At 44.5% G+C, this 25,653-nt stretch overlaps 1 protein-coding gene across 2 annotated transcripts; it reads right to left on the bottom strand.

The window, feature by feature from the left end:
- Positions 1 to 2,346: 2,346 nt before the first annotated feature.
- LOC107131241 (zinc finger protein 75D) lies at positions 2,347 to 16,966 on the bottom strand. 2 transcript variants are annotated; one of them, XM_015461439.3, is made up of 6 exons: positions 13,849 to 16,966; positions 11,365 to 11,888; positions 10,000 to 10,189; positions 9,212 to 9,303; positions 8,756 to 8,882; positions 2,347 to 3,274 (listed from the first exon to the last, which is right to left on the bottom strand). In XM_015461439.3, exons 2-6 carry the CDS (start codon positions 11,809 to 11,811, stop codon positions 2,565 to 2,567), a joined length of 1,566 nt encoding a protein of 521 aa, XP_015316925.2. In that variant the 5' UTR covers positions 11,812 to 11,888; positions 13,849 to 16,966; the 3' UTR covers positions 2,347 to 2,564. The 2 variants fall into 2 exon arrangements, with proteins under 2 accessions (XP_015316925.2, XP_024845061.1); XM_024989293.2 differs by lacking the exon at positions 13,849 to 16,966 and adding an exon at positions 12,173 to 13,749.
- Positions 16,967 to 25,653: the final 8,687 nt, after the last annotated feature.

The following is a 25,653-nucleotide window of genomic DNA, read 5'->3' as shown; positions in this document are numbered from 1 at the left end:
GGACAGAGGGACAGTTTACACTCACAATTGGTGGTGGCTGAAGCGGGCATGGCCATGGCCAAGGGAGCAAGGCAGTGATGGAGGAAGAGGCTGCTGGGATGGGAGAAGGGCTGGAAAGGACGCCCCACAGGCTCTTTGGTAGCAGCCACGTCACTGTTTTCTGGGCAGAAGTTGAAGAGACATGTCTTGCATGAACTGGCCTGCATGTGAGGACAGGTGGTGGTACCTTGGTCACAGTGGGCAGTGGCACTCTGCTCCCTGAGCCCTTGACTCCCAACCTCAGGCATCACAGAGATTGGAGGGCAAAAGACCACTGCCTGCTGCTCTCCTGGCTCCATTCTCAGCCCATCTTTTCCCTGATATCCCTCACTTGCTGTGAGTCGGAGCACAGTGGTGGGAAGAGAGGAGCCCACAGCCCTCACCCCTGGCTCTGGTCATCTTTCGTCTCTTCAGTGCCATCTCTGCCTGTGGGATCTTAAGTGGCCTCTCCATTTTGTCCCCTGAATGAATATCCAGCCTGCATCTCCAGTCCCCTGGATTTTGTATGATGTCTCCATTGTCCTCAGAAAAGCATCGGAGTTCTTGCCTCTTTAGCCACATGCCAGGGAGGTGGCTAGTGAGTATGAAGCAGAATCTCTCTCCTTCATTTCATCCTGCCATTTCTTCCCTTAGTGCCCACTTCTGAGATGGTGAGGGCTGATATGAGTGGTCAAGATGCATGGGGAAGGGGGCCCTGTGAGGCCATGGCAGAGGGTTGAAAGGGAAGAACAGGTACTAATGAGTCAGCCAGGAGACCCAACTTCTACATTCTGTTTCACTACAAGAATGTCCTTTCTTCCCGGAGCAGTGGAGTATCTGAACTTGGAACCAGGCATTCCCAATACTTTTCCTGTTTCTCTTTACATCTAAAAGGTCTTCCTGCCATTTATGCCTTAAAAAAAAAAAAAAAAAACTCGATCTCTATAGCAGGTGAGAAGTTGCTGTTCTGTATAGCATCCGTGATGCTGTATAGCATCACAGGCGGGTGCTCTGTGATGACCTAGAGGGGAGGGATTGGGGAGGGGATGGAAGCTCAAGAGGGAGGTGAAATATGTATACGTATGGCTGATTTGCATTGTTGTACAGCTGAAACCAATATAACATTGTAAAGCAATTTTCCTCCAATTAAAAAAAAAATCTCTAAAAGAAGACCCATGTTTCCTGTTTTTAACCTCTCCTGGGAATGTCAGTATAGATGAGAACTTGCAGAACTCTGAAGCTACAAGTGTTGTGAGTGGGGACAGCAGCTTTGGGAAGATGGAGTGCCCCTTTGCCAACCTGTTCTCAGGAACTTTGGTGAATGGGCAATAACTACTGGCTCCATCTGCACAATACTTCCTTCAATTTTTGAGTCCATCTGTTCTTTCTAAATGCTACACATGGATTCTCCTGGCTGTCCAGTGGTTAGGACTCCATGCTTCTACTGCAGGGGGCACAGGTTTGATCCCTGGTCCGGGAACTAAAATCCCAACATGAACAAACCAGTTTCTGTCTGACCTGGCTTTCACTTTTAAGTCACAGGCCTTACCCTGCTCTGACTGCACATTCCCTCCTAGCATCCAATGTTCACTGAGTCTACAAGACCATGAGGCCACAGGGCTCTCCTTACCATTCTGAATAAATCAGTTTGCAAAATCTCCAGATCTTCCTGCAAAGCATCCATACATATGAAGCAATGCCTGAACAGCCATACAAGTTGGCCTCCTGTTAGGTCCTGGAGCAGGGTGGCATCAACGTGAAAGTCTTCTAGTCCATATAATGAAAGTTTTAAAAAAAAAAGGCCACTCACATGCCCTATGCCTTCTACAGAGATAAGTACTCAGATGAGAGCCCAGGCTGCCTCCTTCATCATTTCAGTCTAAATACCTAAGTGTCGAAGGCTCAGCAGGAAGAAAGGTACCAAGTGCTTCCAAGGCCCCTAGGCCTTTGCTTAATGCTAGAATTCCTTGACAGAAAACACTGCAGTAGTGGGTGCTCAGGGGAGAGGCAACTAGAATGGGGGTACTTCTCCCAAGGCAAACACTGAAACTTCTCTTCCTGTTTCAGGATACAGTTCTCTGAACCCTGGGCTTAGGTAGTTCATGTAGATAGGGTGATAGCCACAGATACTGCCTCAAACTTAGTAATTCATTCTGAGCTCCCTTCAGAGAAACTGTATACTCTTATGATCCATCTCTCATGAGAAAGAATAGGAGTAGGATTCCTCACCATCATATATTTACTGAGTATTTGATACCTGAAGAATTTAGATCATGGAGGATGGGGAGGCTGAGTAAGCAGACAGATACAAACAGGTAACTTCAGATATAAAAGAATGATTCCACTCTTTTATTTATAAAGAATTTTCCAGGTATTGCTGGTAGGCACTGAAAATACAAAGCTAAAAGATACAAGCATAAAACAGAGAGTTTAGATTCCTTTTTGTGAAACATCCCATGTGCCCCTCCTAAAAACACTATTACTGGCCATCTCAACATTATGCACTCTCATCACATCCAGGATCTAGCTCTAAATGGTGACTTTCCTCAGACTGGAGACACTGGACATGATTCCCTTCTCTTGTGGAGTTTCTGGTGTCTAAGAAGGCTTGAACGCCTGCTAAAATTTCTGTTGCATATGCTACAGGTATAAGGCTGCTCACCTGTGTGGGTTCTCTGGTGTTTAATAAGGTGGGAGTTCTGAATGAATCTTTTCCCACATTCATAACATTTAAAGGGCTTCTCTCCAGTGTGAATTCTTAGGTGTGTGTGTAGATTTGTGTTATGACTAAAGCTTTTTCCACACCATGAGCATCTATATGGTTTAATTCCTTGGTGTGCCATTAAGTGCTTATTAAGATCTGAACTCCATCTAAACTGCTTATCACATTGTTCACATTTATAGGGTCTCTCTTCGGTATGAACCCTCTGATGTTTAATAAGGTCAGAGCTAACTCTGAAGCTTTTTCCACATTCCTGACATTTAAAAGGTTTCTCTCCCTCACAGCCTTTCCCATGAACATCAACAGGTTTTGGAAGCTCTTGTTTACAAGTTTTAAGTTTCTTTCTTTTCCTTCCTGGAAAAGCACGAGGTCGTTTCCATACCCTGCATGTACCACCATGATTTACATCGCCCATTGTTGTCTCAGCATCTTTCATTGTGGCCTTTCTTAATACTTCGCATCCTGATGGTTGTATCTCTAATGTAGGAAGAGATACAGGTGGGTCATTTCCAGTGTCATTTTTGAGCTTTAACCCTGTTGGAATAAACAGAAGAATCAACCATCTGTTTCCCAGAACAAGAAAACTGTAGGCATGGAAGAAAAATCAATACTGACAGCTTTTTAAAAATACAGAACAAGGGATTTTTGGTCCAATCTGGACAAAATGGCACAGACCCATTTTTCCCTGGTCTTCCTTTCTGGGCACAACTACAAATCCGTTCAAGAATGCAAGATACAATGAACAGAGAATTCTATAAAGTGGTAAGAGGAAGGCAAAATGGTTTGGGACTCCAGGACTAGAAGAGTAACACAGTAGGTATCTTACATCCCCACATCCAAAAATGTAGGCAACCCAGATCTCGTGTTTTCCAAATCTCAACTGAGCAACAGAAGGCTACCTGAATAGGCTCAGTCCATCCGCAATCGGAAACGGGAAACCGTCTGACAACATCAGAACTCCAATCGGAGACATCAGATTTGTCATGCAGAACTAGCAAGATGGACCTAGCTAACCAGCCACTAGCAGCCGGCCCCAGGAAGCCTCTTCATCCCTACGGGTCAGAGATTCCCACTGAGAGACACTCTAGCCTAAGTAAAGATTTTCCTCATTCCTCACTCTCGGGCAGCATGAGCAGGAGCACATGGGAATCCCAGCAGCACCACATAAATCGAGGAGACCAAAATAATACCATAAAGGCTCTGAAAATTAAGCTGTCACTAGACACATATTCCACAAAGTAGAAAAGAACTTACATGCTAAACTAAAACAGAGTGACTGCCCATTAAAATATTTAAATAGGACTCAGACTCTCCTAACATAATAGACAAAATGATCAGGATACAAAAAAATAAATCACACGGCACACGTAGAACCAAAAAAAAAAAAAAAACAAAAAAAACACAACTTGAGTGTGAAAAGGCAATCTGACGAAAATGGAATCAGATTGGTAATCAAAACCAGAAAGGCAACAGAAAAATTTTAAATATATGGGAACAAATGGAAATATACTTCTAAATAATCCATGATTCAAAGAGAAAGTCTCAAGGGAAATTTAAAAATACATACTTAAATGAAAATGAAATTATATAATATAATCAAAATATGTGGAATGCAGCTATAGGAATGCTCAGAGGAAAATGTATAGCCCTAAAGGCACACAACAGAAAAGAGGAAAGCTCTCAAATAAATAATCTACGTTTCTACCTCAAGAAACTAGAAAAAAAGGAAAATAAAAATTGAAGGAATAATAAAGATCACAGCAGAAATTAAACAAAAAACTTGCTCCTCAAAAAATTAAAGGAACTGATAAACCTGTATTAACTTAGGCAAAAATGAAAGAAGATGCAAACCATCCATATCAGGAAGGAACTGGGTCTATCACTACACGTTCTGCAGCAATTAAAGAGATAATAAGGGAATACTATCAGCAACTTATGTTCACAAATGTTAAAAGTTAGGGGAAAATGGGTAAATTTCTCAAAATCTACAAAGTACCAGAATTCAACCAGTGTGAAATAGATAATCTGAACAGCAGTCTGAAAATTAAAACTTGAATTCATAATTAAAAAGCTGCCAAAACAGACATCTCCAGATTCATATAGTGTTACTGGAGCATTCTACAAAGTATCTATACAATTAACACCACTTTTATATCATCTCTTCCAGAAAACAAGAACTATTACCCAAATCATTTCATAAGGCCAGTAATTACCCTGATAACAAAATCACACAAAGACAGTACTCAGAAGGAAAACTACAGACTAACATCTCCCATGAACTTCAACACGAAAATCCTCAACAAAATATTGGCAAGCTGAATGTAACAGTATGTAAGCATTATATACTGTGATCAAGTAGGATTTCCATATTTGAAATCAACCAACATAACCCACCATATATCAACAAGCTTTGAAAGATCATAATCCCATTGACTGACACAGAAAAGTATTTGACAAACCCTACATCCATTAACGATAAAAAAACTCAAGAGGGACTTCCCTGGTGGACTAGTGGCTAAGACTCCACATTCCCAATACAAGCGGCCCAGGTTCAATTCCTGGTCAGGGAACTAGATACCGAAAGGACGCAACGAAGAATTTGTATGCCACAACTAAGTGTTCACACACTTCAACTAAAGAGATCCCGAGTGCTGCAATGAAGACCCAGCACAGCCAAAAATAAATAAATAAAACCCTAGGAAAGTTAGGAATTATTATCAACCTGATAAAGTATCAATAAAAACCCTGCACTAACATCATATGTAAAGGTGAAAGACATAACGTTTCCATGATAAAATTGGGAAGAAGGCCAGGATGTTTGCTCTCACCATTCGTATTCAACATTGTACCAGAAGTTGGACCTACTGCAACAAGGCAACAAATAAAGAAAGAAATAAAAAAGCACTGTAGATCATGTGACTATGTATAAAAACCGCAAGAAATTTACCAAAAAAAACCTTCTTAGAACTCATGAGCAAGTTCAGTAGGGTCACAGGATAAAAGAAGAAAACATAAAATTATAGGCAGACCTATGTAAAAACACTGAACATTTGTTTTAACAAAAATTTAAAATAATACCATTTACAGTTATGCCAATGAAAATTAAATGCTCCTGCATATACTTGGCAAACATGTAGAGGATCTGCACACTGAAAATTATAAAAAGTAGATGAACAACTATACTCCAACAAAAACATAGATAAAATAAATTTTTTTCTCTATCAAAAAGCTGGTGATGGGACTTCCCTGGTGGTCCAGTGGTTAAGAATCCACCTTCCAATGCAGGGGACTCAGGTCTGATCCCTGGTTGGGGAACTAAAATCCCACATTCCCCAAGGCAATGAAGCTAGCACCCTGAAACTAGAGAGAGCCCACGAGCTCTAACTAGGGAAGCCTGCACACCACAGTAAAGACCCAGTGTAGCCAAAATAGATAAGTAGATAACATTTTTTAAATGATGAAAGAAATCAAAAAAACTTGCAAAACATACTGTGTTCATTGTTTGGAAAAATCAACACAGTAAAGAGATCATTCCTCCTCAAACTCACATATAGTTTAATGTTATTTCTAGCAAAATTCCAAAAAAGTTTCTTATAGATAAGCGTATTCTAAACTTTACATGGAAAGGGACAGGCCCTAGCATAGCTTAAAATAAAATTGATCCTGACAAAATAAAGTGGGAAGAAAGACTCACACATAACTCGATGGGACAAAACAGATACACAAGTATGCCCAACTGATTTTGACCAAAGTGGAAAAGCAATTCAATGGAGGAAGGCCAGCCTTTTCAATAAACAAGGCTGAAGCAACTGGACCTACACAAGGCAAAAACACAAATGAGCTTCAATCTAAATTTCGTATCTTATATAGAATCTACTCAATATGAATCACAGACTTAAATGCAAACTTAAAAAACTTTTAGGAAAAACTTAGAAAATTTTAGGGATCCATGGCTAGCCCTGATAGCAAAGATACAATCGGTAAAAAGAAAAGTGAAAAACTGGGCATCAAAATAAAAAACTTACTCTGTGGAAACCCATGGGAAGAGGATAAAAAGAAAAATATACAGACTTGGGGAAACTACTTGCAAACCATATACGCTAGAAAGCACTACAATCTATACAAGAACTCTCAAAATTCAACAGTTAAAAAACAACCAAATGAAAACCATGGCAAAGGCCATTTCACTGAAGATAATATAAAGATGGCAAATAAGCACATGAAAAACTACATCATCATCAGCTATTAGCGAAATGCAAGTCCAAGCCACAATGAGATAACATTACATACTTAACAGAAAGCCAAAAAAAAATTTAAGTGGTAATACTATTAAACAATGGCAAGAATGTGGAGAAACGATCGCATCCATTGCTGGCTAGGAAGGTCAAATGATGCAGCCACTCTGAAAACCAGTTTAGCATTCAACATCTGATTACCATATGAAACGGCAATTTCACTCTTTCACTCTCTATCCCAGAGAAACGCAAACTTACCATCTCTACACAAAATTCTGTACAGGAATGTTCATGGCAGCTTTATTCACAATAGCCCCAGACTGAAGACAGCAAAAATATCTTTCAATGGTTTATCAATATTACAGAACACTTCTCAGCAGTAAAAATGAATGAACTACTGATAAACACAATAACTTAGATGAATTTCCAGGGAATTATTGTGAAGGAGAAAAGTTAATCTCCCAAAGCTGTATTTTTGAAAGGACAAAATTTTTAAAAACTGTAAGCAGATCAGTGGTTGGCACAGGTTGGTGACGAGGTAGGGTGTGGGAGGGAAGGGTGTGTTGTTGTATTGATAAAAGGGCAACAGGAAGGATCCTTGTGGTAATGGATCTGCATTGGGGTGGTGAATATACAAACCTCCACGTGATCAAATCTTATATAACTAAATACATACACACCCACCAATGAATACAAGGAAAATGAAAGTATGAATAAGGTCAGTGGACTGTACCCACTTTATTATCCTGGTTGTGACGTCATGTACGTTTGCAAAAGTTATCACTGAGGAAAATGGGTAAAGCGTATACGGGTTCTTTGTGTTACATTTTAAATATGCATGTGAATCTACAAGTCAGTCAATAAAGAGGTTAATTTTTAAAAAATATAGAGGAACAAAATCTTAAAATTGTTAAGCCTTTATAAAGGCTCCTATTAAGGAATTTTCTCCTCTTCCTATATGTACGTTTACCTCAAAGAGACTCACCAAGAATGTCCTCGAACTCTTAGGGACGTTGGGTCTGTGGTTCTTGCCCTTGTGCTAAACAGATCACTTTAAGTTTAGGGTGCAATGATAACGCTCTGAGAATAAAACTTGGAGGTCATGGACTGCCATCTAAATTCCAGACTATTTTCAGAAAAAGCGAATAACTCTCTATACTTTTATTTACTCCAAACATTTAAATGGGCAGAATCTTAAACTCAGTATCTTCTTTATATTCTACCGTGGCTGTGGCTGGATGTACAATGAGGAAGCTAGGAACTAACCCTAAGGACACATGGAAACGTCGTGGGACAGGAGTCCTGTGGTATTCCAGCAGACCTGGTTAGAGATGAGGCGGCGGAGACCAGGATGGTAAGAGCAGAAGAGGTTGAGACATGGTTGTATTCAGGAGCTATTTTGAAGACAGAGTTAAGAGTACTTGCTCCCTGATTGGCTGGGGGGTAGGGATAACCAAAGGACTGGAAAAAAGGATAACTGAGAGTTTTGGGGCCTGAACAACTGGGTAAACTGTGCTTTCTACTGACATGGAAAAGATCTGGCAAGAGTGGGCTTGCAGGGTAGGGCAAGAGTATGATAGATCAAGCAGTCTACTTAGGAGAAAGAGGTGTATTTGTAAAAAGCTCTCCAGGTGATCTGGATCTGCCTTCCCTCTCCCCTCACACCATCAAGCTGAGAACCAACCCACTGCTGGGACACTCTCACAGGTGTGCATTTTCCATGAACTGAGGATGTAACAGATTGCTCAATTGCTGTACAAAGGAAAGGAAGACTCTTTACCTACAGAGGCGACATCCTCATAGAGTTCCTGCATTACATCAAGGTAGAGGGTCTTCTCATCAGGGGTCATTATTTTCCATTCTTCCTCGGAAAAATACAAGGCCACATCTTCAAATGTCAATGGACTCTAGAGAAGAGAGTAAGTTGTAGTTCAGTACTCGCTACAACAGAAGCCGTCCTATCACTCATTTCTGAATTACATGGGAGGCCAGTTACCAAAAAAGTTAAGAGAAGATTCAAGGGAAAAGGAGTGAGATGACAGGAAAGGTGCCCAAGAGATCAGTACACAGCTTGGGAGGTGCCCAATCCCACAGCGCCAATCCTAGTTGCCTAGGGAACACCCTGGGCTAATGTGCCTCAGAGCATCTGCTGTGTAAGGCAGGATCATGGGCAGCAGAGAAAAGCAGACAAGGCCACATTCAGGCTGCCTGAAAACGCTTGTAAAGTACAGCTCACCTGGGACATAGGCAAGGTGAGCTTAGATGCCAACTTGCAGCTTGGGGTGCTTTTCTCCTCAGAAAAGGTTGGACTCTCTTCAGCAGGCACAGCTGTGGGGAAGGAGCCAGAAAAAAAAATATATTTTCTGTTTATGAATACCCCAAACCAACTTCTACAGTTTAGGACTCCCTCAGTAAAGACAGCTCACCTTCACGTGTGTGTGTGCACACGCGAGCTCACACATCTGCACCACAAGTGGCCTTCTCATAAATTAGAACCAAAAAGCCACCACTCCATAGAACTGGTTCCCAGTTTTCATTAAATGAAAGGAAATCCACTGCTTTTCCTCTCATTAAAGAAAATGTTCACTGAGCTAGGCAAGCATTAGAGGTGTTTGAAAATTAAAACCTTGGTGGGAAACATGGGAGATTTCTTTTATCACTTTTTTCCTGGTGTACAATTCTCTTCCCATTCTGCCACTGACAGCCCATTTCTGATCCCAATTTCTCCTCTAACTTCTAATGGTGAGATGACCCCCCTGCCTTGTCCCTGCTCTACCTTCTTCTCCCCTCTCAAATTTCTATAGAGAAAGGTCCACATTGTGAATACCAGGGTTCTGTGGTTTGGATGCTTCTGTACCCCAGAATGGCCTTCACCTTCACCCACCACAGACCTACTGTACTCTCACTAGAAACACATCCTAACTGAAAGCATGACTGGGCACCTGGAAAATTCCCATGCAATGCTCCCTGAACCAATTACTATCACAGCTCCCAGGAGAATATAATGATGATGAAACTCCTCACCTCCTTCATCCACAGGCTGGCTTTCTTTGTGAGTATTCCAGCCCGGATCCTGCAGTACTTGGTATATATTCGAACATGCTTCCTGGAACACACCCACTGGCTGGGGCTCTGCTGGCTTCCACTTAAAGCCTGGGGCCACTGCTGTTCCTCCCAAGAGCGCTGTGTCATTTCCCAGTTGATGGGTTGTGACCTAAAAATAACCCCCATCCTCATTAGAAAAGAGCTTTTGGTTTTGGGGTGGTGATGGAAGAACAAATAAGAGTAGAGTCCAGGTTTGGGGAGCAGTAAGGAAATTTTTAAAAATGAAGAGATATTGCGCCACGATTTTCTCACAAAGAACTGTACACATGATCTGGGAAAATCAGATTAAAATGAGAGAAGCTATGACTTGCTTGCCTCCACACCTCCTTGGACAGTCACAGCTCAGGCCAAGAGCAGGGTAGGGGTAGGCTGTCTGTTCTCTCACTGCCTCCAATCTCTTGCTTTCTAGACTTGGATCCTTGCTTTAGTGGACTTTGATTTTCTAGTTTCCTCTAAAGAATAAGAAAATGAATAAAAGAGGGTTTTCTGTCAGGTGGATTTTCCAATCCTCCCACGTCCAGGGAACAATTTCATGGAGAAAGGGGATGCAGCGGAGGAAAAAATGGGGAAAGAGCTGGATTCAACTTTCTGCCATATACTTCAGGTGTATAAGACACTTGTGCTCCTCAAGGCGGGGCTCTCAAGGAGAAGTAGGCTGCCATCGCCCCAGGGCAGACCTGGTTACCCACTCACCAGCAAGGCCAAGGCAAAGCAATGAAGGCAGGCCACGGAGACGCTTTTCTCCTGGCCCTGCGATGTGTGTTCCCAGCCCAGAGAGCACCACCCCTCAGCATTCAGATTTTCTCCATTTTACTGTTAGCTTTTTTCTTCTTTCTGATCCTTGTTTCCCTTTTCTCTTTCCATTTCCTCTCTTTCTTTGCAGTCTCCCCAGAAAGGTTTGATTTATACTTTGGCTGCTACCCTCTCCTGCCTTTGACCTTTAAAACCCTGCATTTGGAGGTTTTTTTCTCCCTTCCTAGCATTTTCTTGCCTTTTATTTCTTGGCTGCTAGGTCCTATCTCCTTGGCCATGCTAGGCCAGGCCCACCACCTTCAATTCACCCTGGCCCTAAAGAGGGCAAAATGCATTTCTTTTTCTAAGGCCAGGAAAAGACTCTCAGGAACTCCCCAACCTGGAAGCTGTCACTGCAAGCCTGTGATTTCAGATTGCACTTAGTTATTCTAAAGGAACAACAGAAGAGTGACTTAATCCATCTCATTCTCCAATTATTGACCCCACTTTCACCCTCTTTCACAGTGTACATGTAAGAATCTTTCTGCTCACCTCATTGTTTATTCCACCACATTCTCTGTGAAAACGGTCTACCAGGGCCACAGCCTCTTTGACGTTCTGTGGATGATACTTCTGCACCCAGTTCTGGATATGACTGGGCAGAATGTCCAGGAACTGCTCCAGCACCAGCAACTCCAAGATTTGCTCTTTTGAGTGGATCTCTGGCCTCAGCCACTGAGAGCATAATTCCTGCAGGTGGCTGACAGCCTCATACGGTCCAGGTGTGTCATGGTAACAGAAGCTCCGGAAGTGCTGGCGAGCACTCTCAGGATGAAGACTGCCCGTCTGTGGGCTGGATTTCTTACTCTTATTGGAACTCTCTTTCACAGACCTCTTAGTCCCCTGTAAAACCTCCACATGTGGGTACAAGCATGCAGGCACCTTCACAGGGCTCATCATTATTTGCTCTGGGAACAGCTTTTCTTCTATTTGTGACATCCTCCTGGGCCACCTGATAACTGAGGCCTTGTCAGCTTTGGTACAAAACCAATGAGTGGATCTTCTCCCCAAGGGCACTGAGAGAGGGGAGGGAAAAAAAGTACACGTCAAGAAGAAAGCCACATGACGCACATTTACTTACTTATCAGAGAAGAAGAACAGAAAGTTATCAGAAAAGGAGGAACAGAAGTAACCGTTCTGCCTCCTCTTTAAAATTAACTGCCACTCGTGAAGGCTCAAGACTCAGGACATGTTTTCAACCTTTCCTCTGTTACCCAACTTTGAAACAAATATACAACTCTGGAAAGAGAAATGCTAGTTCATCACTTTTTCTTTAAGGTTGAGGGATGAAAAAACTTACATGCATTTGCTAAAAGGAGCTTTGATGTTATCCAATACTTAATCTGTGCACTTCCTGTCCCACCTTTATAAATGGGGGTATTTGACTTTCTCTACATTTTAATAGATCATTCCAGTTTCTTATCCTCACTGAGATGAGGGACAACTGCTCTGTCCCTTCATCTTCTTATGCAGACTGATTCCTTTGCTTCATGGAACATCTAGATTATCTTTTTCAGCATATTAATACTTGAAGGGAAACTGAAACACTCAGATCAGAAAAAAATTAGAGAAAGTGTGACCTTATTCCTATCAGCAAGTTTCGCACACTAAGCTATTAGATGGCATTAACACCGCTTCTTTGGCACCTTCTGGGAACACATATGAATGTCACTGTGCCCCTTGTTCACAGAACACAATGGCACCCCACTCCAGTACTCTTGCCTGGAGGGGGGAGCCTGGTGGGCTGCCGTCCATGGGGTCCCACAGAGTCGGACACGACTGAAACGACTTAGCAGCAGCAGCAGCAGCAGCAGGAGCCCCTTTCTACCTGTGTATGAAATTTTCTGCTCACTTAACTAGAAAAACTGACAGCTCGATTTGTTTCCAATATATCCAAACGTCACACTCTTAAAACACACACACACACACACACACACACACACACACACGGAGAAACAGGGACGATAAAGGTTGTTCGGAAACAAGAAAGGTCCTAGAAAAGGTAACCCTTGTCTTGACTTGACATTTCCTCAGGGTCATAGAGATTTTTAAGCAAGGCTGACGATGGCCTTGAGAGTCTGATTTTCTCAGAGGTGACCCAAGAGAAACAACAACAAGGCTCTTTCAAGGAAGCCACAGGTGTTCAAAGGAATGGCTCCAGAGGTACAGGGACACTTCCTGCGTTTCCCTGTCAGCAGAAACTAATGTCTTGGAGGCTGAAATGACCTCTTTCTCGGAGCTTCCCTGCTAGCTCAGTTCCGCCTGCAATGCAGGAGACCCCAGTTCGATTCCTAGGCCGGGAAGATCTGCTGGAGAAGGGACAGGCTACCCACTCCAGTATTCTTGGGACTTCCCCCTTGTGGCTCCGGTGGTAAAGAATCCGCCCACAATGTGGGAGACCTAGGTTCGACCCCTGGGTTGGGAAGATCCCCTGGAGGCGGGAAACGCTACAGTTTCCCCAGTGTTCTGGCCTGGAGAATTCCACGGACTGCATTCGCAGAGAGTTGGACACAACTGCGCGACTTTCAAATTCACCAGTAATATGCTCATAAGCCGGCAGAAACGGGCAAGTTTCGCTGGGTGCCCTGGTAGGCCTTTCCGCCCTACGGCCCACCTCCACCTTCTGGGTCCAAAGTACCAAAAGCTCTCAACACACCAGCGGCCTCCGAGGCTACTTCAGCAGCAACCCTGGGGTTTGTTTCCACACGGTGTCCAGAAGTTTGCTTCCGGAGGTTAGATATGACTGTAGGTGCCGGCCTGAGTACCGGCCTCCTCGAGAACAGGTATCGCCGGGTCTCAGACCCACCCGCCGCCCGGCAAAGAAGCCACAGCGACATCGAAAAGGCCGCCCGCCCCGGCTAACTTCCGCCCTTCCCCCCACCCCCGCCGGCTCCTGAGGTATCTCTAAGGGTATGGCTCGGGATTTCTCGAGGCTCTCCCGACCAAACCCCCAAGGAAAATCAGCGTCTCGATTACCTCCACCCAGCTCTGGCTTCCGTGGACGCCAATTCCCTCTTCCTGGGCTCGGCTATCAAGTCACCACACCTCACGCCGTCGCGGGGAGGCAGGCAGGTGCGGGTTCCCGCGCCCCCGGGGGCGGTGCCGGGAAGGCGCGAGGCCCCGGGCGCGCGCGGACCTTGCGAGTTCAGTCTCCGGCGTGACCCCTCTAGCGCCTCGAGACCGGTACCCCGGCTCGCCATTCTGGGGTCTCGTGCTGTGGGCCGGGCGCCCACCGGAAACGAAAGGATGGCTTCCGGTGGCTGCGTGATAGCCACGCCCATCACACCCCGCCCCACCTCCTCTGCCCCCCAAACCTGCGTAGGCGCGCACACGCGAGTCAGGAAGCGTCCCGCACGTCCGCCCCATCCTGGGGTCAGCCCCGGATGCAGAAAAAAAGGACAGTTCAGGTCACCGAGTCTCGGGCTCACGGGAGTCCTGGCAGCGCCTCGAAGGAGGTTGTCTTCTGCGAGCGTCCGCGATCTCGGACCCCCCGACTTGCCGCGTGTCTTGCGTCCAGATTACTGCCGAATCGCGTTCCAACAGCCGGGGGTCTTTTCTCCCAGGAAGTTCGCCTGGCTAGGACCCCTATCTCCCAAAGTCATCACTAGGATTGTCCCGGGGACTCGAGTTAAGAGGCTTTTGGTCCTCCTGGCCAGACCCCTCGCTGGATCAGGAGCAGCAGTCCCTGATATTTTAAAAATCCTCTTCTGGTTTGCAGGCACGTGCTTCCCAACTATTATTGTTTATTCTTGATGCTGCTGCTGCTGCTGCTGTGGCCGCCGCCACCAAGTCGCTTGAGTCGTGTCCGACTCCGTGCGACCCCATGGACGGCAGCCCACCAGGCTCCCCCGGTCCCTGGGAGTCTCCAGGCAAGAACACTGGAGTGGGTTGCCATTTTCTTCTCCAATGCATGCAAGTGAAAAGTGAAAGTGAAGTCGCTCAGTCGTGTCCGACCCTCAGCGACCCCACGGACTGCAGCCTTCCAGGCTCCTCCGTCCATGGGATTTTCCAGGCAAGAGTACTGGAGTGGGGTGCCACGGCCTTCTCCGTTATTCTTGTTAGCTAGGTTTGAACCTCGTGGTGTCCCTTCCGTTTATATTTCTCTTTTACGTATAAAGAAATTCAGATGCAGGACGCGGCGTCCGCAGAGTCACGTGGATTACAGGTGGCAGATTTTAGACCAATTGTAGGTCTCCTGTTGTCATACCCCATGCTTTTGCTACTGTATTATGCATCCCTGAAGAACAGGACTCTTGTTTCATCTTACACGTCCTGTACTGCTAGCATAGTTCTTTGGAGAAGGCATCTTTCTAAGAACCCGGATATCTCATGTTGTCAGTGTCTCAAAATTTTCATTGTTTACCTATTATTGAGCCATTTCGCGGAGAAGGCAATGGCACCCCACTCCAGTACTCTTGCCTGGAAAATCCTATGCTCAGAGGAGCCTGGTAGGCTGCAGTCCATGGGGTGGATAAGAGTCGGAGAAGTCTGTGCGACTTCACTTTCACTTTTCACTTTCATGTATTGGAGAAGGAAATGGCAACCCACTCCCGTATTCTTGCCTCGAGAATCCCAGGGACAGGGGAGCCTGGTGGGCTTCCGTCTATGGGGTCGCACAGATTCGGACACGACTGAAGCGACTTTTCAGCAGCAGAGCCATTTGGACAAAAGTTATCTGTAAGACTCGAAGACAAGAAATTATGTGTAGCTCAGTTGTACACTGGAGATGAAACTGACCTTAGTGTGAAAAATCAGTGTGAGAAACTCCTCTGGCAAGGATACCAGAGATCTACATGCCAAGGAGGAAAATAAACAAGAGTGCCTGTTCGCCTTTTAACATGCAAAATAAGATTACACTCAGAAGATAAGGTTAAGCCCTTATTTGCAGAGCAAAGCTGCCCTAAAGTGTGAGAGGACACCGTGCATTATCTGTGATTGTAAAACTAGTAAACATGTTTGCTTCACCAAGGAGTCGTTTTCAGAATGATTCTTTCAAAGCTGTGTTCCTGAGGTCAGGCCTTTTCAACCGAATGTTTTATAACAATGGAAGAAAAGTCAGAGCATTGTTGCTTCTGGATAATTCCAGGCTTACCTTTCAGCTGGGTCACTCACCAGTGAGGATGGTCAGATAAAGGCATTTTCTTTTTCCTCTTTTTTAAATAGTGAGATTTGTAAACCATGTGAAATTTAATATTAATCTGCTCGAAGTTATTCCTTATAATTGTCTTCAATAGAAATTAGATTATACAGTTAGCCATTTAGAATGAATATGGAAATAAGTATAATGATCTCTTCAGTTTTCCTTATAACCTACTATGGCTTATATGCTTCAAAGAAAAGAAAAAAAAATTTAAATGGCTAGAGACTCCAGGAAGACAGGTTGTAATTCACTTAAATTTCGTTACATTTTATTAATATGATTAGTGGTTTAAACATACATTGACCCGTTTTAAAACGTTTTTCCGTTATAAAACTCTGCATAATTAAAGGTTTATAGTTTACTTATAATTTAAATCCATAACGCCCAGATCCCTTCCATACTTATGTTTTGTCTAATATGTTTGAAACACTAAGTAAAAAAGAGAAACTATGAAAAAACTGTGTAAAAAGGATTTTCTTTCCTGTAAACACTTCAACTTTGAGTCACCCAAGGAATCAAGATGAGATCCTGAGCAGCAAACAACTTTATAGGTGGACGGAAGAATACTGGAGTGGGTTACCATGTCCTCTTCCAGTGGATCTTCTTGACCCAGGGATGGAACCCGTGTCTCTTACATCTCCTGCATTGGCAGATGGGTTCTTTACCACTAGTGAAAGCTTACCAGAAGGGGGGCTCAATTGGGGACTAGGTGAAGACCCCTGTTGGAATGCCTTTTTAGTGCCTAAGAGCAATTATATGGGCCTCCTCTTTGCTCCGGCGTCAAGGGAAACATTCCAAGTAGGAGCAACATCAGTTTGGTGACATCATAAGATCTGTATGGGGGCTATTACAGCGGCTGCAGTGGGGAGAGGGTATATCCTTATGAGACTTACCATTCACATCAATTACCATCTTACCCAGACAGAACTGCATGCTCACTGGTTCCGGTTTTGTTCCCTGTGACTTCTGCACTGATGTTCTGCAGAACCATGCTGGTCACCCTAACTTTGCCTCACTCTACCAGGAACTGCCCAACACCCCACAATATCTGAACATGTATTGTGGCTCTCATGTGGTAGGCAAAAGGATCACTTCACATAGGAAGGTGTCAGATTACCTACCACCTTTCTTACCTTAACCAGGGGAGAACCCTTCCTTTAGGAGTGACTGGTTAGATCTCCTTCCAGTCCAAGAGACTCTGAAGAGTCTCCTCCAACACCACAGTTCAAAAGCATCAATTCTTCAGTGCTCAGCTTTCTTTATAGTCCAACTCTCACATCCATACACGACTACTGGAAAAACCATAACTTTGACTAGATGGACCTTTGTTGGCAAAGAAATGTCTCTGCTTTTTAACATGCTGTCTAGGTTGGTCATAGCTTTTCTTCCAAGGAACAAGCATGTTTTAATTTCATGGCTGCAATCACCATCTGCAGTGATTTTGGAGCCCAAGAAAATAACGTCTGTCGCTGTGTCCATTATTTCCCCATCTATTTGCCATTAAGTGATGGGACCAGATGCCATGAGCTTAGTTTCCTGAATGTTGAGTTTTAAGCCAGCTTTTTCTTCCTCCTCTTTAACTTTTACCAAGAGGCTCTTTAGTTCTTCCTCGCTTTCCACCATAAAGGTGGTGTCATCTGCATATCTGAGGTTATTGAGATTTCTCCCGGCAATCTTGACTCCAGCTTGTGCTTCATCCAGCCTGGCATTTCTCATGATGTGCTCTGCATAGAAGTTAAATAAGCAGGGTGACGATATACAGCCTTGACACGCTCCTTTCCTGCTTTGGAACCAGTCTATTGTTCCATGTACAGTTCTAACTGTTGCTTCTTGACCTTGACCTTCTTGATATATGCATTAGTGTACGACCTTTATTTTTCTCTTTCTATTTACTTCACTCTGATAGGTTCTAGTTTCATCCACCTCATTAGAACGGACTCAAATGCATTCCTTTTATGGCTGAGTAATATTCCATTGTGTATATGTACCACAACTTCTTTATCCATTCATCTGTCAATGGACATCTAGGTTGCTTCCATGTTCTAGCTATTGTAAATAGTGCTGCAATGAACAGTGGAGTACATGTGTCTTTTTCTTTTTTTTTTTTCAGGTTAGCTTTCTGTCGTTTGTAGTTTTATTAAAAATTCTCAGTAATTCTAATGTGTAAATAAAGGGAAATCACCAATGAAATTTTAAACACAGCCTCAGCTTTTAAAAAAAGATTAAAATTCTAAGCCAAATATCCCTGCACCACCACGTTGTTAGTAACATTCACACTCAAATGGCTTACTTTTTGTTATAATTTTTTTAGAATGGAAACCTACTAGTGCTGGGTTTGAACATGGAGGAAAAGCAAGTGCTAGCGTGGGCTGTTGGCCCCTGGGCCTTTAGTGGCCTCCCCCGCCCCACCTGTCAAAACCAACATTCACATTCTCTTCTTACTAATCCCTTCTTAAAGCTAAATTCAACTCCCCCTTATCCAGGGCAAAGATTCAGAGTGAGAGGGAAAATGAGGACATTACTAACCCCAGCTAGTAAACTGCAGCATTATTCTACTGCTTCTATGAGTGGGGCCATCACTGTCAGTGCCTCTTCTTCTTCCTGGTTCTTGTTCCCTGTCTTCTCCAATCACCACCATTGAACGTGAACACTGACATTAATGAACACATCAGTGAGACTGGAGAAACATTCCACCAGGACAATAGCAGGCAAATGGAAGCATGGCTTGAGTGGTTACTTTGCCAAAAACTGCTCAGTGAGCTACCAAAAATTAGATACTAATTTTCACCCATGAAGAGAGTCAGTGCAGAGTCGAGTTAGGACTGATTAGTTGAAATTTAATAGCAGACATCTGGTGCTGGAGTCTTTCTTTTAATGAAGGGTCTTTCCAAGGAAGACATCTGAGCAATCACAGTTTCTCATATCAAACAGAACCCCAAAATAGACGGAAATGTCTACAGTAGCTCCGGATCCTGGTGTGCCCATGTTCCTCCTTGAAAGCATCTATTTACTTTCTTAAATTGTGGATGCCAGTGGAGAGGAACCAGGTGTACATTCCAGACACTTAGACAACATACACAGGCTGAGCCATCTGCCTGTTGAGTACACAGCTCCGGGTTGAAGAATTTCTAGGGTTGTTAGAAGAATACAGAAGACTTCAGAGGGAGCAGGCTCTGAGGTGGACGCGAATACCTAAATCCACGTGGCCGCACTTCTAGGTGCTCCAGCACGGTGATAAACCCCAAACACACACACACACACCAGAGCCTCCGCCGCCCTCCACGCCCGCACCTCCGGTCTCCAGGCAGGCGGGCACTCGCGCGCGCCCTGGGCACACTCGCCACCCACCCGCATCCCGCTACGCCGCACGGCCGCGCCCGGCGGTCCCCACGTCCCCCTGCCCGCCCGCCAGGGAAGCGGTGGCTCCCGGGCTGGGGCAGGGCCGGGGCCGGGGGGGGGGGGGGGGGGGCTGGCAAGGGAGGGGAGCGCCGCGGGGCCGGGCCTCGGCGCCTGGGGAGGGGAAGAGGGGCGGGCACGGGGCGGCCTGTCTTTTTCAATTTTGGTTTCCTCAGGGTATATGCCTCTGAGTGGGATTGCTGGGTCATACGGTGGTTTTATTCCTGGTTTTTTAAAGTAATCTCCATACCATCTTCCATAGTGGCTGTATCAATTTACATTCCCACCAACAGCACAGGAGGGTTCCTTTTTCTCCACGTTTATTGTTTGTAGACTTTTTGATGAGGGCCATTCTGACTGGTGTGAGGTGATATCTCATTGTAGTTTTGACTTGCATTTCTCTAATACTAAGGGATGTTGAGCATCTTCTCATGTACTTGTTAGCCATCTGTATGTCTTTGGAGAAATGTCTGTTTAGGTCTTCTCCCCACTTTTTGATTGGGTTGTTTGTTTTTTCTGGTATTGAGTTGTATGAGCTGCTTATATATTTTGCAAATTAATCCTCTGTCAATTGTTTCATTTGCTATTATTTTCTCCCATTCTGAGGGTTGTCTTTTCACCTTGTTTATAGTTTCCTTTGCTGTGCAAAGCTTTTAAGTTTAATTAAGTCCCACTTGTTTACTCTTGTTTTTATTTCTATTACTCTAGGAGGTGGATCATAGAGGATCTTGCTTTGATTTATGTCATCAATTGTTCTGCCTATGTTTTCCTCTAAGAGTTTTATAGTTTCTGGTCTTACATGTATGTCTTTAATCCTTTTTGAGTTTATCTTTGTGTGTGGTGTTAGGAAGTGTTCTAATTTCATTCTGTACATGTAGCTGTCTAGTTTTCCCAGCACCACTTGTTGAAGAGGCTATCTTTGCCCCATTGTATATTCTTACCTGCTTTGTCAAAAATAAGTATGGATAGACGCATGAATTTATTTCTGGATCTTTTTCCATTGGTCTATATTTCTGTTTTTGTGCCAGTACCATGCTGTCTTGATGACTGTAGCTTTGTAGTATTATCTGAAGTCAGGAAGGGTGATTCCTCCAGCTCCATTCTTCTTTCTCAAGACTGCTTTGGCTATTCGGGGTCTTTTGTGTTTCCAAATGAATTGTGAAGTTTTTGTTCTAGTTCTGTGAAAAATGCCATTGGTAATTCGATAGGGATCACATTGAATCTGTATATTGCTTCTGGTAGTATAGTCATTTTCACAATATTGATTCTTCCTACCCAGGAACATGGAATATCTCTCCACCTGTTGTTTTAATCTTTGATTTCTTTCATCAGTGTCTTGTAATTTCTGTATACAGGATACAGTTCTTTTGTCTCCTTGGGTAGGTTTATTCCTATATATTTTATTCTTTTTGTTGCAATGGTCAATAGGATTGATTCCTTAATTTCTTTTCCTGCTTTTTCATTGTTAGTGTATAGGGATGCAAGTGATTTCTGTGTATTGATTTTGTATCCTGCAACATTGCTAAATTCACGGATTATCTCTAGTAATTTTCTGATAGTATCTTTAGGGTTTTCTATGTATAGTATCATGTCATCTGCACACAGTGAGAGCTTTACTTCTTTTCCAGTCTGGATTCCTTTTATTTCTTTTTCTTCTCTGATTGCTGTAGCTAGCACTTCCAAAACTATGTTGAATAATAGTGGTGAGAGCATCTTTTAATGTACCTGTTGGCCATCTGGGCTTCCCTGGTAGCTCAGAAGTAAAGAATCTGCCTGCGATGTGAGAGACCTGGGTTTGATCCTTAGGTTGGGAAGATTCGCTGGAGAAGGGAATAGCAACCCACTCCAGTATTCTTGCCTGGAGAAGTCCATGGACAGAGAAGCCTGGCCAGCTACAGTCCATGGAGCCTGCAAAGAGTCAGACACAAGTGAGTGAGTAACACTGGTCATCTGTATGTCTTTGGGAAAATTTCTATTCGGATCCTCTGCCCAGTTTTAATGGCACTATTCACTTTTTCTGCTCTTGAGTTGTATGAGGTTTTACATATTCTATTTCTTCCTTCAGGTGATCTTCCCTACCCAGGGGTAAATCTGGGTCTCCTGAGTTGCAGGCAGATTCTTTACCATCTGAGCCACCAGGGAAGTTCCCATATTTTTTTTGGATATTAGCCCCTTATCAGATATATGACATGCAAGTATTTTGACCCCATTTAATAGTTGCCTTTTCATTTCATTGATGGTTTCCTTTGCTGGGCAGAGGCCTTTTAGTTTAATATAGCCCTGCTTGCTTATTTTTTTGCTTTTGTTCCTTTGATTTTGGTGTCAGAACCTCCTGACTTCTTCTGTGACCATGCATAGGAGCATACCAATCACTCTAATTCTGCCTTACCTTAGCAGGGTCAGGAGATTTCCTTAAACATTCTTATAGTCCTCAAATATGTATGTGTGGCCTTTGTGTTGTGGCCCAAAGGATAATTTCTCATAGGGATCTATTTATTTACCTACTCTCTTTCTTTCCTTAATGAATTGTTAAGCCTCAGAAATCACCAGTTACGCAGGGCAGTTTGAGAGATCTGGTATCTCACAGTGGGCATTTAGTCATCTAGTATCAGGGAGGCAAGGAAAAGATGAAGAGAGCATGCGGTTCCTCTAGTATGTGCCAGGAAGACTCTCATCTATTGGCTTGACATAGGCTTCTTACAGCCACCTGATATGCCCTACAGCACCATCACACAGCACACCACATGGCCTAGTACACTCACTTGCATTGGCTGGAGTCACCTGCAAAAGTTTCTTTTCCTATAAGGCTGTGTATTGTTCATGGACCTAGAAACTGAAAACATTATTCCTGCATCGGGGATGTCTCAATTATCTTACAAGCCAATAAAATGGAGGAATACAACAGATCCAAAAATTGCTTATTTAGTGTTATTCATAAGGCCTTCCAGTTCACCTTTGAAAGCAATTTCCTGCACATACTCATATAGGGTTGATTTTGAATTAATTGCATGGTGGTAGGAAAGAGACAGAGAAGGCAATGGAACCCCACTCCAGTGTTCTTGCCTGGAAAATCCCATGGTCAGGGGAGCCTGGTGGGCTGCAGTCCATGGGGTCGCTGAGGGTCGGGCACAACTGAGCGACTTCACTTTCACTTTTCACTTTCCTGCATTGGAGAAGGAAATGGCAACCCACTCCAGTGTTCTTGCCTGGAGAATCCCAGGGACGGGGGAGCCTGGTGGGCTGCCGTCTGTGGGGTCACACAGAGTCGGACAGGACTAAAGTGACTTAGCAGCAGCAGCAGGAAAGAGAAGGGGGCAGAGATCGATTCTGATTGTGTATGGGTTTGATACTTATTGCTCATAGATGATGAGAACATGCAGTATCTCTGTATTATTTTTCAACTTCCATGTGTTTTGATCATTGTCATGAAGTTTGTGAAATGCAATCTGTTTGGTGAGAAGCTACAAGTTCAGGCCTGGTGCACATGAAGTGCTCTTTTAGCTCATTAGTCTCTGGAGAGCAAGAAAACAAACCTCACAGTGCACAATGTGCCTCAGTGAGACGGGGTCAGAGGTGCTCTGGAGATGCAGTTTCATCCTAAACTTTGGGATTTGTTGAAAGATATTGAGAGAAGAATGGATGGCTATATTTATGAACCACATTATCTAGGAGAAGGAGGGTGAACTTGGCATTGGTTGGGGTGGGGCTGAAAACCTGGGAATGGGTAGACAGTGACAGGAATCTTGTAGAGAGTCAACAGCAACATAAGTTGTATCTAAACCAAAGCAAGGCTAATGGGGGATGGATTCAAGAAACAACAGGAAGTGGAGTCTTACTTACTGGATACATGAGGGAGAAGGACACAGCCAGTAAAGAGACGACTCCTGATTTTGGAGTGGATGGTGGTGACACCACACAAGATAGGGAACTGAAAAAGAAAAGAAGGGTATTTTGGGTTTTTAGAAAAGACAAATTCAATTTGGAACAGTTTGACTATGAACACTTGAGTGTGCCAAAAGCAGCTAGATCTCTGATGAGAATCTGCTTGGTTACCACTAAGGGTTGGTTCTTGATATTGCAGGGTAATGAACTCATTTTTGCAAGAGTCAAAAAATTAAAGATATACTCACCAGAGACTGATCTACAAGCTAGAATGCCAATCAGAACTACAGTGGGAACTATAATCGTCAGGGTAAAATACCAACACGAATTAGAAAGCAGAGTGTATTCTTGAGGGAAAGTGATGCCAGAACAGATGTATTTTAACTGGGGACCTCAGAAGCCCCAGGTGAAAAAATAATAGTCCTGCAGTTCCATAAATCTTCCAGAGGAAAACAATGTGGTTGACTTTGCAGGTTTAAGTCCTCTGTGGCATAAAAGGCTGAGCAAATCCGTATGCTCCATGGAGCACACAGGTGATGGAAAAGCATAGATAGGGATTGGTGGAGGCAGAGGGCAGAACCGAGGGAGGGCAGGAATCTAGTGGAGCTCTCAGCCTTCAGTTGCCCCTCCCAGCGGCCCCCCTCCCCGCACCCAGAAGGAGAGGCAATAGTACCAAACTGGCTTGCTCCTGTGGCTGCGGGAGGCCAAAGCTTCAGGTACACCCAAAGAGACAGCAGGGGGAGGCTGTGAGGGGGTTTCAGCTGTAGTACCACCCTGAAAGTCGCAGGGTGGCTTTGTCTTTCCCAAATCCAGGGAAGGTTGATGAATAGAATCCCTTCCATTTCCTGTGTTCTTTTTTCTTCCTTTGGATCTCGGCTACCCACTCTGTGCAGCTGAGGGCAAGCAGATGAGAACTGGGTGAAGGAGCTACAGATGAGGCGGAAGGAGTGAGTTGTTTCCGGATGGTGCGCAGTGGAGGCGCCCCCGCAGCCGGGTTGACACAGAAGCTGCCACCCACCGAACCCGTCCCAGGATGAGCCAGGCCCTTACCCATACTCGTGGCCACACTGGACCCATGACAGTCGCCAGGTGGGTGCTACCCACGCCAATTTGACCAGTCACGAAGCTGCGGCTCAGAAAGGCCGAGTGGCCTGCCCTGGTTAAGTGGTAGAGCTGCTGTGTCTAAATAGAGAGTTTATGCCCTTGACCCTGACACAGTGCTGCGTTTTGACGTCCTGAGACTAAGCAGCTCTTCTGACCAGCTCAGAATCAAGCTGATCACTAACGAAGACGGGTCCTCATGGATAGACTGCTTCTGCGTGTCAGCCACTGTGCTCAGTGTCCACTGATTGATGTGATGTGAATTGCCAACGCAACACCCCCAGGTTTTCTGATATAATTCAAAGAATCCACCAGTAGATGGCGCAGCTCCACTGGGTTTTCGAGTTATAGGAGGCTCTGCACACTCACGTTGACATATATTCCTTCCCACTCCCTTCGTGTGGTCCCAAGCCCTCTCTTCTCTTTTCTTATCTTGCCCTTATCAAAACTGGCTGTGCACGGATGACTGTCCCTGTCGCTGAAGGCCTTGGCAACACAACACCTTTAGGGCTTTCTGATGTAGTTCGAGGGATCAACAAGCAGATGGCGATGCTCCACTCAGAAATCGGAAGAATGTAATGGATTCCTGCTGCTGCTGCTGCTGCTGCTGCTACTGCTGCTAAGTCGCTTCAGTTGTGTCCGACTCTGTGCGACCCCATAGATGGCAGCCCACCAGGCCCAGCCGTCCCTGGGATTCTCTAGGCAAGAACACTGGAGTGGGTTGCCATTTCCTCCTCCAATGCATGACAGTGAAATGAAAGTGAAGTCCGCTCGAGTCGTGTCCGACTCTTACGCGAGACCCATGACGCAGCCTACCAGGCTCCTCCGTCCATCATGGGAGTTTTCCGCAGGGCTCAAGAGTACTGTTGGAAGGGTGCCATTTGCGAGTTCCTAGTTATTTATTTTGACTGTGCTGGGTCTTTTCTCTGGCTACAGCGAGCCAGGGCTACTCTTGGTTTCAGTACGTGGGCTTTCATTGCCGTGGCTTCTTCTTGTTCGAAGGCACAGGCTCTAGCAGGCCAGAAGGCTTCAACGGTTTGGAGCCCGGCTTCGTTGCTCCTGTGGCAAGTGGCATTCTTCCTGGACCAGAGATGGAAGGCCTGTGGCAGTGAACTGGCAGATAAATTCTCAACCACTGAACCATCAAGGGAAGCACTGGAAGGTGAAATCTTAATCTGCTGGATAAAAAAGGAAGTCTCACAAAGTCATGGATTTAGATGCAAGGACATATGACAGGGCCTTGGTTGCAGGAAACAAGGACG

This window comes from Bos taurus, unplaced genomic scaffold (genome assembly GCF_002263795.3).
Source record: "Bos taurus isolate L1 Dominette 01449 registration number 42190680 breed Hereford unplaced genomic scaffold, ARS-UCD2.0 ScbfJmS_848_142, whole genome shotgun sequence".
Classification (NCBI taxonomy): domain Eukaryota; kingdom Metazoa; phylum Chordata; class Mammalia; order Artiodactyla; family Bovidae; genus Bos; species Bos taurus.
The sequence above is the reverse complement of the archived record's forward strand: the minus strand, read 5'-3'. Positions and strand labels throughout refer to the sequence as shown.